This window comes from Lichenostomus cassidix, chromosome 2 (genome assembly GCF_008360975.1).
Source record: "Lichenostomus cassidix isolate B80296 chromosome 2, HeHo_3.0, whole genome shotgun sequence".
In the NCBI taxonomy this organism is placed as follows: domain Eukaryota; kingdom Metazoa; phylum Chordata; class Aves; order Passeriformes; family Meliphagidae; genus Lichenostomus; species Lichenostomus cassidix.
Window position 1 is genome coordinate 62,983,745 of NC_139482.1, and position 13,546 is coordinate 62,997,290.

Genomic DNA, 13,546 nt, shown 5'->3' on the forward strand with positions numbered 1-13,546 from the left:
GGGAATAGATAGGAGACTCATTTTGGAGTAGAAAGTGATATTGGGCTCATGGGAAAGTGCCCGTTAGTTGTCAGCAGTATTTGTACATTTAAAAAGCATGTGAGTGTTGTGGGAATAATCAAGAGATGGGAAGCAACATCTTCAAGAAGAGCACACAAGGAATCAGAAGGCCTTTCCTTTTTTTCCTCCTTTGCCAGGAATTCGCTAAGCAAATAAGCACCTCAATGTCTTGGCTTTTCTCTTTATTTTTTAAACTGCAGAATATTGCAAAACACTGTGTACAATATCGTAGCGGTCCACAAAGCGTTGTGAAGTTTAAATGCTAATGCTTAATTGTAATGATAGCTTAAAATATCACCAGATAGTACAGATTGGTTTTTTGCTCTTTTTTCTTATGTCTGGAAAAGCTGTAAGCTTCTAGTCGTGTGTTAAGACTTCAGCAAGGCACTTGAGCATGCATTTGAAATTAAGCATGTGCATTAGTCCGTTTCTGAATACACAGAGCTATTAATTAGGGCTTGTAGCAAGACTGATTGTCTGTAGTATGAATAGAATGTGTTTAAGGGGGGGAGAGCCCTGCTTTTTAAGCACATGTGTATCCTGTTGGTAAAAACTAATAAATAAAAACCCTCTAGTTAGTCATGCACTGTGACCTTGCAGCTCCAAGTTCCGCTCTCCCCTTGCTATGCATGACACCAAAGTAGGTTGTGATCAATATGGTTAGTGCAGTAAGTGAATGTAATGATGCTAATGAGCCATTTCTTTATAATGATCAGGTTCTCCAGCCCTGCCCAGCAACATGGTGTATTTTGGAAGCTCTCAGGATGATGAGGATGAAGAGGAGGAGGAGGAGGAGACAGAGGACACAAAAACAGCCACAAACAATGCTTCATCATCATGCCAGTCAACCCCTAGGAAAGGAAAAACGCATAAACATGTACCAAATGGGCAAGGTAGGTCCTAAGTTGTGCTGTTCTCCTGCACCCCCTAGTAGAGAAATTTATGAGCTGAATGTGCTCAATCCTTGTCTGTTCTTGAGCTGAGTGAAAAAGTGGTGGAGTGAGATTAGTGTGAGCATCTTGTGCTTTAACTTGTTTCTTCTGATGTTCTAAACTCTCTCTGTGGCGGAGCTACTGCAGGGCTGGAATTATATATTCACATACACACACATATATGTATATACTGAAGTGGGGGTCAGTCTCTTCTCCATGTAACAAGCAATTGGACCACAGGAAATGGCCTCAAGTTACACCAGGAAAGGTTTAGATTGGGTATTAGGAAAAATTTCTTCACTGAAAGGGTTGATACACCTGTCTGGGGAAGTAGTTGAGTCGCTATCCCTGGAGGTATTTAAAAGTCATGTAGATGTGGCATTTAGGGACATGGTTTAGTGGTGGACTTGGCTATGTTAGCTTTATGGTTGGATTCAATGATCTTAAAGCTCTTTCCTGACCTAAACAATCCTGTGATTCTATGAGATGTATTTATATATATGTATACACACACACACATGTATAGACACACAGTCACTCTCTCTGGCTTTTTTGAGACTGATGTTTAATTTAGAATGACTTTATTTTATCAAAGTTAAATATAAGCATTCATAAGTGTTATCAAAATGCATGTCAGGGGCAACACTTAATTCCTTTCATGCAGTATTGAGACCATACTTGCAGTAGGTTGATATTGCATTCATGTAGTTGATAGAAAGATTTTTATGGAAGAAATTTTTTCAGGTCAGTTATTTCCCTGCAAATCAGCAAAAGCTGCATTAATTACACAGTAATTGTGTCACAGTGTCCTTGTGTCATATCTTCAAAAATGGATCCATAATTGCAACATTACCTAATGTAAAATGGAAGATTTGAAAGCCATGCTGAAAATTTCTTGAACCTGCCGGAATGCACTGCTGCCAGCATCTTGTATGATGTGGTTGTTGCTCCAGCAAGAACTCTTGTATCATAACAACTCTATGCCATCTTTGCCTGACATAATTTCAAAAAGTAGCCTATGCTCTCTGTTCCCTTCCTTACTATTAGTTTCCCATGAGAATCTTTCTTTCTGGTAACTGCCCCTTCAGCTCTTCTTCTTTTAGTAGGATGACTGAGAGGATGGTCTCTTTACAGTGCACTTTTTGAGAGGTGACCTGTGCCTGCTCTCTTTGTTCTTTCATGCTACCTTGCTCCAAAGAAGAGATTAGTACATCCCAATTACTTCACTGTGCTGATCCTCATCTCTGCCTTTCAAAAGGGAGTTTTCTATAAAGGGTGCCATTGTTGTGTATGCCAAAATTTTTTTCATGACTGCATCTGAATCTGTTTTTATTGTTTTTATTGGGTGTTTCTACACCCAAGCTCAAAATCTTTTTGTGAATGATTTGTGGATAATTGCTAGGGGATGTTATGCCTAATAGCATATCAACTGTCTGCTGTGACCAGAAGCTTTAATGCTTTACCAGGCATAGATCAAAACTTGGCACTTAGGATTGATTTCTAAATAACACCCCCAAAATAAGAGGCACAAGACTCTGCATATGGAAAATGAGGCTGCACGTAACAGAACTGCTCCCTTAGAATTTTAAATGTGATATATCACTGCAAAAGGAGCTGATCGTGTTCCTTGAGAATGTCCCAGATGGCAGCCACTTTGAAATTAGCTCAAAACCAGAGACACCTGAAATCTTAATTGGGGGTAAGTAAAGGCAAACATAATAAGCCATATAATGGCTTCATAATCTTTATCAATATAGATCAGAGAGAGTGTAAATGAAGCTGCTGCTTTAATAGAGCTGCAAAAGACCTTTATAAAATACATAGGAGACAATGTGAGATGTTTTGACAAAGGTGAAGAAAGAGGAATTCCCAGAGAAGGCAGCTGCTTCTTCTTCGTCATTGTAATTTCTTTTTTTCTTCTTCGCTCTGTCTTTTCTATTTTTTTAATTAAAATTTCCTTACCCAGGGGTATTCCCATTGTTCAGTGTCTGTTATGTTGGTTGACATCCAATAGTATTTTTGTTTCATCTGAATAAAGTAGGTTCTGGTTCGTGTGTGTCTGTTTTAAATGAGACCACACACAAAGGCGGACCAGGGACGGGTGCAGCAAATGAACTTAATCTAGCGTGAGAGTCTATTTTTAATGAATTAAAGTCTTTTGTTTTTAATATACAATGTGTAGTCAAGCACTTTGGACCTGAAAATGCTAAGCATTTGCTATGACATACAACAACAAAGGTTCAGAGCTTGATCAATGTCATTAGATACTGTCAGATGATTGCTTTCTACTCAGTGGGGGCCAAAACAACTTTTCTGGGCAAAGTCATTTGTCAATATCCTCTTCTGATGCCAATATGGGGCATTATTAAGGTTGTGCACCAAACTATTTGTTATAACTTAGGCTGTTGAGCCACCTTTTGGACAGCTAACTCAATCGAGAATGCCTGAGTGTGAATGGAAAGCACGTGTAGCTCGTGGCATAGCTTGCTGCACGAAGTAATTAGCTCTACTGACTTGTCGCCTTCCAACCTTGCTGCTTACACAGATACATTCGAAGCATCGAATTGTTACCTGTGCCTTTTCACCCTCCTTCTGTAGTACTGCTGATGTGCTGCACACACATCCAGATGTAAAAAGAGCAAAGTGAAGTATTTGGCATGAGAAGTGTTTATCCCCTGCATTCATGGGAGTGTGTAAAAGGGAGTGTGCAAGTCTTTCCAGGGAGGTATCGGATCTAAATTGCATCTCCCCACTGCTCAAAGGAAATTCCAAGTTGTAGGTAAGAGGGTAGGCTTAGGTCTGTGTTTCTTTAAAACTAATTCTTTGAATTCCTTGCAACTAAATAAATCCTAGTTTGATTTCATTCTGTGGCACAATGGAAGTTTTTCTCTGAAGGCTGCTGAAGAAAAATGTTTGCAGGTGCCAAGTGTTTTTGCTAGGCAGGCTGCGATAGAGAGCTGGAAGATGGAGCTGGGGAGTTGTTGGGTTATCAGTCCCATCTCAGGAGCAAAGGAGGATAGGCATTACTCTACTTGAAAGGGCTTGTAGGCTGGAAAGTGCCTCAGGAGGAACAGCGTACACAGATACATTTGTGTAGACAACTTTGACAGTGCATGCAGCAGGCTGCAGTTCCTCTAATAATGGTAGGCTAATTTTCTCAGGAAGAATGATTGGACAATTAGGTATTTCTCACAGTAGGACAGCAGCTCAAAGGCAGAGAGGATTGCACATCTGGGCCAGCGTACCTGGGAGTGTCCTGTTTGTCTCTTTTCGCCAGAAACAGACAATTAAGTTCTAATTTACTTTTAGGAAAACAGAATTAGCTATCATTGTTTGTGACCAGACTTCTTCACGAAGGGCGAGTCTGGTGTCTTTAGCTGGCGCAAACCAGCTCCAGTGTGCCAGCAAACCTACAGGGTCAGAAATGGCTGCTGGTTCATGCTGTCTTTTGTTAACATGATGACATAAAAACTGCTCTGCTACATGCCTTTTGCCTGAAATGAGTAGGGGAGAAAATTCTATAGATGCTTCTTTTCTTTTTTTTTTTTTGTTTTTTCCTCTTGGGGCTCAAATTTCAAAAACAGACCTGGCTGTAGTGCATCGTAAGCAAGCATTGCTAGAAATACTATACTCTGTGTCAGTGCTGTCTTACTTGCTTACCAGAAACACAGAAGAACGTTCGCTTCTCAATTTGCAATGGATAATTTAGCAGAGTAATTTCCTTACATGTGTAGTAGTACAAAGATGATGCAGGAAAAGATGGTAGATAGCTTTTTTCTTATTTCAGGGTACAGTTCAATGCAGCCTTTGTATATCTTGGGATTTAATGGCACACCTTTTACATACATGAATGTTTGAGTGTGTCATGAGAAAATTCTGATTTATGGATGCAGTTCTTTATTTAGTTTTGGTTTTAACAAAATCTGGTATTTGTGGGTGGATAAATGGGAGAGTCTTAGGCCTGTGTATCATTTTTTGTGAAACTAATCCTGAAGAGGTAAACATTTGGAAGAAAAATATTTTTTGCAGAACAAGAGAATTTCAGGCAGAGTGCCACAATAGTTAATGGGTAGGCAATTATTTTGATGATATACAGCCTTTTGTTGAAAGACCATGGAACCAGTAATTGTTGCAATAAACATTTTTGCACATTTAATTTTTCTGCAAAAATATGTAACATGAAAATTACCCGTTTTGCGGTAATTTGCATATTTAAATATGCAAATCAGGCACAACACATTTGGGGATTTGCGGATTTTCAGTAGCTAGATGTATGACCTGTGGAGAAGAATAGGGGAGCTGGAAGTTGCTCAAAAAAAAATTGAATCGTCATCGTGGTGCGAGACTTGTGATAACAGACAGACACTTCTTGTATGGACTTGCTGCTTAGTGAGTGACCCTTGTGATGTTGTTTGTGTAGTGGTTAGGTGAGACTAATGAATTTGTGCTGAGACGAGACACTTGATATTGAATTTTTGCAAACAGTGGCGCGGTGTCTCATACCAATAACGCTTCTCCCGGTGGCCCGATATATTCCTGTGTGCACAGAGTTTGAGCTGTGCTATTGATGGTGTCAAAAAGGAATTCAGTGCTACCTCTCTGCCATGGCTCTCCTGTTTGACTTCTGCTAGCGTGCAGCTATGGAATTTTTTGTGTGCTGTTGTCTGCTGAGAAATGGAGTGGTGTTGCATTAGGGCTGGAGAAGTGTGGAAAGAGCAGCACCACATGTTTTCATATGATGTGGTGTCGGCCTTTTCTTCTGAAGTATACCTTGTGCCTACTCCTGACTCTGAGTAGGCAGAGCCTGTTGGGGGGCTCAGAAGACAGTGTCAATCTCTGGAAATGATTTATGGAAGTCAGAATATACCCAACATTTAAGGAAAACAATTGGCAGTATTAAAATACTGTGTTTTATGGAAGTAGAAGGTTGTTTTAGTTCCTCTGGGAGGGGAAAAGAATTATTGCCTGGGTCCTTTAACACAGTTTGAGAGCCACATAAATGTTTTCACAGTGACTTAGAGCTGAATTAAAGCCAGAGCAAGAATGTTTTTGTATGGTAATGGATATTCCGTGCCAGAAAGTTGATTAATACTACATCTCTTCCCAAACATGATCTATGTAACAACATGAGGTTTGCATTGGAGTAGCTGGCTCGGGTTCACAATACTGGTAAGGTTCCCTTTTCTCCTTCTAAAAACAAAACTTCTCCCTTTCACTTCTATCTCCCCTCTTTTTTCTGGTTGGTTTTATGAATGCGCAATCACTTGCTTTATGCACTACAAGCTCTGCAACATGCAGCACATGTGTATGTGCATGGGCCCTGCCTTCATCTCCCAGACACTGGCACACAGCAAAAGGGTTCAGTACTCCGCAGTCCATATTAAACCTCCCCAGTTATATCAAGTATAAAGCATATCAAGTGCAGGAATAATCTCCAGGAGGGCTTGGGAAACAAAGCTTTGCCCATGGAGTCAGTAGCTGACTAAACTCAGTCCAGTAATTCTGCTGCTTGCACAGTGAAAGCCTGATTATTGTACATATTATAAATTAGCTTCTGAATGGCTGGCTGGCTGGCTGTGTCCTGTGAAATGTTTGTGTGCAAATTAATTTGTAGGAATACTTCTGAAAATTGCTGAAAATTCATTACGTTTATCACCCACTGCATTGTCAGTTCCTGTAGTAAATGCTTGGCTAATATGTAGTAATTGAACACATCTGTGGCTTTATTTGACCAAAGATTTTTTTAGACATTATTATAGCTGCACCTAATATGTGCACAATTTGCACAGTTTGCTTTGGTTTGTGTAGCAATTCTTTATCAGAGTTTCAACTGAGAGACCCCGAAGTCCCTGTATGGGATCCTGGGTGAATATTGGTGCCCAGGGTCTACTTCCCCTGATGCAGAGAGCACTGTGATGCATCCATGGGGATCATGTCTGCCATAAGGTTTTGCTCCGCTGCCATAAATCATATCAGTGGTTAAAATACCCCCAGTGCTTGTGAGTTTTGAATGTAGTGGTTCAGTTTCTTTGCATTTGATCATCACTGCTAACCAAAAGACCCACAAGTATTTCGCTGTGGGACTCCTATTGTTTCAGTTTAATAATAATAATAGCTTTGGAGGACTCAGCATTCTGAGAATAAGTATGCAGATGGATACAGGTATAAGGATATCCATTTATTCTATTTGGAGTATCTGAACACTAATGATTTACTTACACTTTAAATTATTTGTTAGTAGGGCTTCTTAACTTTAACTAAAAGCTGTTCTGGAAATACAGAGTTAGTTAAGGTAGCATAAGATAATAATAATTCAAGACTACATATGATTTATAATTGAAGACTACGTAAGATTTCTGCTTCGGGAATGTAAGTTTCACCTCTAGTGTAGGTTGGACTTGGTTTTTGTCTTTCTTTTTTTTAATGAAATTATTGCTTCAAGGATGAAAGCTTTATTGAGTACTCTTTAGCAAATGACTGGGAGCAGAACATTGGATATTGGCATGTCAGACTTACCTCTAACATGGGAGATTGTCTGGAGCTCATCTGTCTGGGGTTAGTAAAACACAGCATACACCTTTTCTGATTTTCTCATCGCCTCAGAGATGTTTTAAGAGCTGACATGAAGGAGAAAGCAATTTGCTGCATAAGAAGACAGAAAAGAATTAGTAATTGTTTCATTGTTTAATCAGATTAGGTCTCAGTAATATTTAATGCAGAGCTTTGGGGAGTTATTGTTTTCTTTCCTTTGAGAAGTGGGTGTTGCTGCCTCATTATCAGTTACTATTTTTGGGGGGATTTGGTCTTTTTTTGGTTTTTAATTGAACTGTCTTAATAGCTTTTGGGGTGAGAGTTGAATCCTGTATTGTACTAAATAACTTATTTATTGTCTAAATAACTTGCTTCAACATTTTTAGTGAGATGGGAAGAAAATCATAGTCTTGGGGACGTTTCCCCCCCCCCTTAAATGCTTGGCTTGTGATAGCATTTTGTAATTAATCAAATTAACATTTTGATAGTTGTTCACATAGTAAGTTTGTGAATTTTTCAGAACTTACTATTGCAGAAAGGTTGCATACCCATGTAGCTGGATATAACAGTAATCTAGGTGTTGGAAGAAACAAATACTGATTTTTATAGCAACTGATACCATCTACTTTTTAACTAGAGACAGCAGGGCAAAAACTGTTTTGCATCTACATCTCCCTTTGTTGTGTTTTCAGACCTTAAGCTTTTTAAGCTTTTCCTGTGAGACTGAACATTTTTTTCCTCCTGTTTCTCTCTTCCCTCTTTCAAGAATCTTACAAATTAAGACAAAAGATAATTACTCAGAGGGTAAAACTGGCAGGGTTCCCACGACACTTAAATTTAATGAGCTGTTGCATATAAAATATACCTTGTCTCATGTTTGCTGGTTTTTTTTGGTTTTTGGGGGTTTTTTTGGGGTGGTGTTTTTTTTTTTTTGTTTTTTTTTTAACCAGAGAAGTGCACAATTTGGCTTTTTGGCTGTGTTTTCTGTTTCAGTAATCGTCGGTTTTTAAAGTGGCAACTGATTACAGAAAATTAATCTCTCTGACTTGAATGTTTCTGAAGGAGCTGATCAGTATATACAATTTGTTCCCTTCAAAGGAAAGATATCATTTGCAATGATAAAATACATATTAACAAAACTGCCATTGGTTGGTTGTGCTATGTCTTATTAAAAATAAATAGTCATGCTTTGTGCATCTGTAGAGCCTTCCATCTGATGTGAGAACTCCTTACAAAGGAGGATAAATGTATTGTCATGAACTTCCTGAGAGGGGTTGGCAATTATTATCAGTTCCATCACTGGAAATGAGACACGAAGGATGACGTGATTTTCACTGAAATCACTGAGAAATCCTTGCCTGGCTGGGGCAGCACCATTTGCTCCTGATCTCTGGAGTGACAGAACCATGGGGAAATTTGTGGTGACTCCACTGTTCACAGCTTTTCTCTCCTCCTTACTCCATTTATGCAAGGGGGAAAGAAGGGAGGAGGAAAATTGCAGTTTTTTCCTTTTTTACATCATCTGCTTTAACACATATGACTGAATATGATAAATGATTTGAGTATCAAATTCGTCAATAGTTGGCTGGAGTTCCAGCTGTTGGAGGTGCTGTGATAAGCTGGATAGCTGTTTGGGAAGGTTTAGAGGTAGGATCTACTCAAAAGCAGCTTAGCTGCACCTCTTCTGTCCAGCAGGATTGTTGGGTTTTTATTACTACTTTTACTGCTGCTCCTACTGTGATACTGCAGGACATCTGCAGAGACAGCTAAGCTTCATAACTTAGATAAGAAGGTATGTGTTGTAGGAATATCACCTTTAATGACAAAAGAAGGCTTTTGTTTCACAAGAAAAGAGTAACTTAATGCGTTTAGTTACTATTCCCAAACAATTGGTGTATGTTGTGTGTAATAAATAAGATTTTCAAATAGTTGTGCTGTTAAATATTTACAAACTTTTGTGTTTATGGCCTTTCCTAAACCATGTCAAAAAAAGACGGGTTAGAAATCAAGAGTTAAAGGCAGGAGGGGCTTGCCATTGTGGATATTGGATCACAAGCCTTGTGGACCTCTCTCAAGTGCTCCACTGAAGAGGGGGCATCGCTGATGTGAATTCAGCACATTTTTTATTAACAGAGAAACGTGATGTGATTTTTTTGTTGTTTGTTTCAGCGTCAGCTTTTCATGTTCCCTGACAACAGAAGAGCAGTGACTATTCTTAAATAAATTTAGCAGAGAGACAGGAAAAACACTTGCTTGTATACATTCGCATAATGTCTATTGTACAAAAAATAAAGGTTCCTGTTCCATGCTTTCTTATCCCTTTGCTTCATTAAAAGGCTATGGTGCTCAGCATAGGTGCCAGCATTACTTCATGTCACATGTTCCAAAATGGTTTTAGTATTTTCCTTTTTTTGCAGAAGTACCTTTTTCTATTTGCAGCTTGTCTGCTATAGGCAAACTGCTGTCAGTTTGATTCAGCAGTTTGGGTATTGATGAAAACAAAACATGCTTTTTCATGGAACGTTTCTTTTCTTCTACATTGGTATAAAAATAAATATTTTTTTCTGTTGAGGTTATGTTTAGAATTCCCTCACTGCAAGAGCAAGAAGCAATAATTAAAACTGTCAAAAAATAAAAATAAAACTCATAATTCTAAATTTAGGTCAGTCAAAATAGTAATATACCTTGTATGTTTTAATTTGGATATTGAAGATAATGTGTGCTAACGGGCAGAGGAAATACTTTAGTAAATCTGTTCATATAAAGAAATATGCAAAATATTTCTTCTGTTTCTGTCTTGATTTATCTTCAGATGCAAGTAGGCATTCACTAAATGTCCAGCACTGAGAGCAGAGAAAATTGTGATGTTTTGAATGAAGTGTTTGGTCTTGCATACTTTTTCTTTTCTTTTTTTTCCCCCCCTTAATAACCTGATTTTCTCTCTTCTCAGTTTTCAATGGGTCCAGCAAATCATCGAAGGAGAAAGAACCTGCTCAAAAACACAAAAGCAAAGAGGCCACCCCAGGGAAGGAGAGGAACAGCGAACATAAGGCTGAGAGTCGAAAAGATCAGGCTGCTGCTAATCACCATCCTACTACAAACACTGGCTCCTCTACGAAAGGGCTCACGGCTAACAACCACCACACTCTTCATAGATCGGCTCAGGACTTAAGGAAACAGGTAATGAGTTGTACTCAACTGTGGACACATGGGAAACACAGGCTTTTAAGGTTCTAAGCTTCTTTTTCCACTGCTTGTTGTAGATTGAACGTGGCAATCCTTAAAAGCATGCTCTGGAGCAGCAGGGAGTTAATTTTCAGTGAAACAAGGAGAAAGAGAGAAAAAAGGAAAAATGAAAAGTATATATATATAAGAAATCAATATGATAAAGCGTGCTTTACAACCCTGTCTTTTTATTATCTGGTATATACATGCAAAAGAGTAAAGTTCACATTGCTATCAATAAAACCTTTCTGGCATTCCGTGCTGGCGGTGCCAAGGCTGGCAGTGCCAAGGCTGGCGGCACGTGGAAGAAGGAGCTGCTCTGTGTGGTTTATCTTGGGGGCTCACTGGTGCTGTGGAGAGCCTGGCATTGTGCTCACGTGCCTTGGTTTGCACGTGGGCAGCACAAACTTTGAACTCTGGGCCAAATGTTTTGCCTGATGCATAAAGAAGGTGCTCCAGAATACTGCCTCCCTCTTTCACAGTGGAGGTACCTGGGAGAAATTTTTGGAGTTCCATGTTATTTGGTTGAAAGCTAGCAAAAAAAAATCAGCAAGGGATTTGTTTCAGCCCAACTTGAATTTGGGTCTGAAAGCTTAGTCTTTCAATGCTTGTGATTGTCCTTAATCAGGCTGGGGCTGGGTTAGCAGAGTACCTGCACCAGGGCAGTGCAGTACAGAAGGCTTACTGCCCTTAGGCCTTTTGGGGGGGTTTTGTTTTTTTTATTGTTGGGGTATTTTGGGGGTAGTGAGGGGTGGGGATGTTGGTTTGGGGTTTTTTGGTTGTTTTTTTTTTTTCGTTTGGTTGGTTGTTGGGTTATAAAAATTTGTTTTGTTTTGTTTTGTTTTTGAGGGTTTTTGTTTGTTTGTTTGTTTTTGTTGATGATTGGCTGTTTTGCAGTGGTTAATTCTCAACCGGCTAATTAGAGACAGCATTTACTTGCTGACATCTAAAGGTTTTTCTTCTAACTAGGCTGACCTGGTCTTCAGTGGAGCTGGAATCCATCTTGTAGGGGGCTGTCAAGGCCTCTAAATGGCACCTTTCAGTTACAGGCTTGGAAATTAAAAATGACAAAAAGAAAAGCAGTGATACTCTTGCTGAGGAAATCTTTAATGCTGTGTGTTTCAGTGGTGGTTTAAGTTCTCCTGAAATGCCTCCACTGTATTTGTATTACCTTCTAAATCAATTTTGGGGTGCTAAAGGCTATTTACAGTTTATCTGTCTGTACCTCTGTAAGACTTCAGTTCTTTATTCCACCATGGCAATTTGCCCTAATCTAGGCATCAGTGTGAATGTCTGCCTTCTTTTGCATCCTTATGTATTTCTTTTTTGTGATTACCAGTATCCTATGGTCCTTGCTGTGCCATGTTCTGTTAAGAGCTCTTAAACAAGTGTTGAACAAGTTTCCCAAAATGTAAGGATGCACTTCTTAATTCTTTTAACTTACTGGAACACTTGTGTGAAATATTTTAAAGTTATATCATCCCAGTTTGATTGGTGCAAACTGTTGTGAAAGTCACTTCCAAAGGTAGTTCTGAAAGGAAAAAGAGAAGTGTAGAACAATTTTGTCCACAGTCCAAGTAGTTTTGCTTCATAGAGTATTAAATGTTTTCAATTGTGTGACACACAATGGAGAAAAATTTTAAAGCGATGCAGTACAAGCAGCAGTCACACCACATGGACACCTCACCAAGGGTGGTCCCCAGGCTTCAGAAAATATGGGGAAGTTTAAGTCAAGATTATGTGGGTTTTCCTTTTTTTTTCCCCCCATAAAAGACAGTTAGGCGCCTAAATTTTCTTCTGTAACCCACAGTAGCTTGAGTACTTTCTTACCAATTTTAACGAAAATGTGCCTTCAACTAATTAAAGGCAGATTATACATTTTTCTTTACAGAAAGACTTAGCTTTCTCCAAAACTTTGGACGTATCAGTTACACTAAATTTCCTCTTGTTGTCCTGAGTCTGACTTTTTCAGTGTTTTCCAAAGAGACATTTGTTTTCCCAGGGTGCTAGCCCCATGTTTCCCTCCTTCCACTGTATGTTTGCTCTTTGATCACTGCATTTCCATGGTTTATTTGTGTGTGGTTTTATTTTGTTAAGTCTTGGAGAAAATAAAGGCAGAAGACTAGAAATTACCAGAGATTTTCTTCTTTTAGTCTCTCTTTCTGTTCTTCTGTGTTCCTTCTTCTGGTGTGCCCTTGCACTTATCACAGGTTCCTTATTTCTTTTGCTTTCTCCTTTGCCATCTTCCAAAATCTTACTTTAAAGGGTTGTGAGCAAAGGAAAGGTAGTTCAATGGGGCCCTCTCTTGGCCTAATATGGTAGTTTACCTCTGCTCAACTCTTATGAGCACAGAACAATTTTTATGAATGAATTCAAGATCAAGTGCATAACTTGGATTAGTTTGGGACCAAAACTGTTATCAGTGTCACTAATGTTGCTCTTATCACCGTGGTTGCTATCAGGTTGTTTATTTTTTGTGTATGTTTTTTGGAGGCTGAATCCTAGGTGCTGTGCACAGGTGTGTATGTACACCAGTTCAAATCTAACAAACCAGTTGCTGCAAGACTGTGCTGGTCCACTTGTCTTTTAAAAGATAACAAAACTTAAAATCGATCATACTATGTTTTACTGCAGGGCAGGTGTTCCGTAAAGGAGAGAAAAGAGTGGTCTATATGTCAGCAAAACTGGGAACATAGCTGAAAAGCAAAGATAAGATTATTCCTATCCCTGGTTTCACCTTTGCCTCAAGACTTCAGATCATTTAAGGCTTTGGATCATGTCAGTCACTTTATTACTAT

The 13,546-nt window shown here is 39.1% G+C and overlaps 1 protein-coding gene across 1 annotated transcript in view; it reads left to right on the plus strand.

Annotated features, from left to right (window-relative positions):
- The window catches only part of JARID2 (jumonji and AT-rich interaction domain containing 2), a 214,183-nt gene that overhangs the window by 166,788 nt on the left and 33,849 nt on the right, over positions 1-13,546 (plus strand). The window contains exons 5-6 of the mRNA XM_085051817.1: positions 777-953; positions 10,474-10,703. Coding sequence (XP_084907943.1) covers positions 777-953; positions 10,474-10,703 — 407 coding nt within the window. The remainder of the gene's footprint in view (positions 1-776; positions 954-10,473; positions 10,704-13,546) is intronic.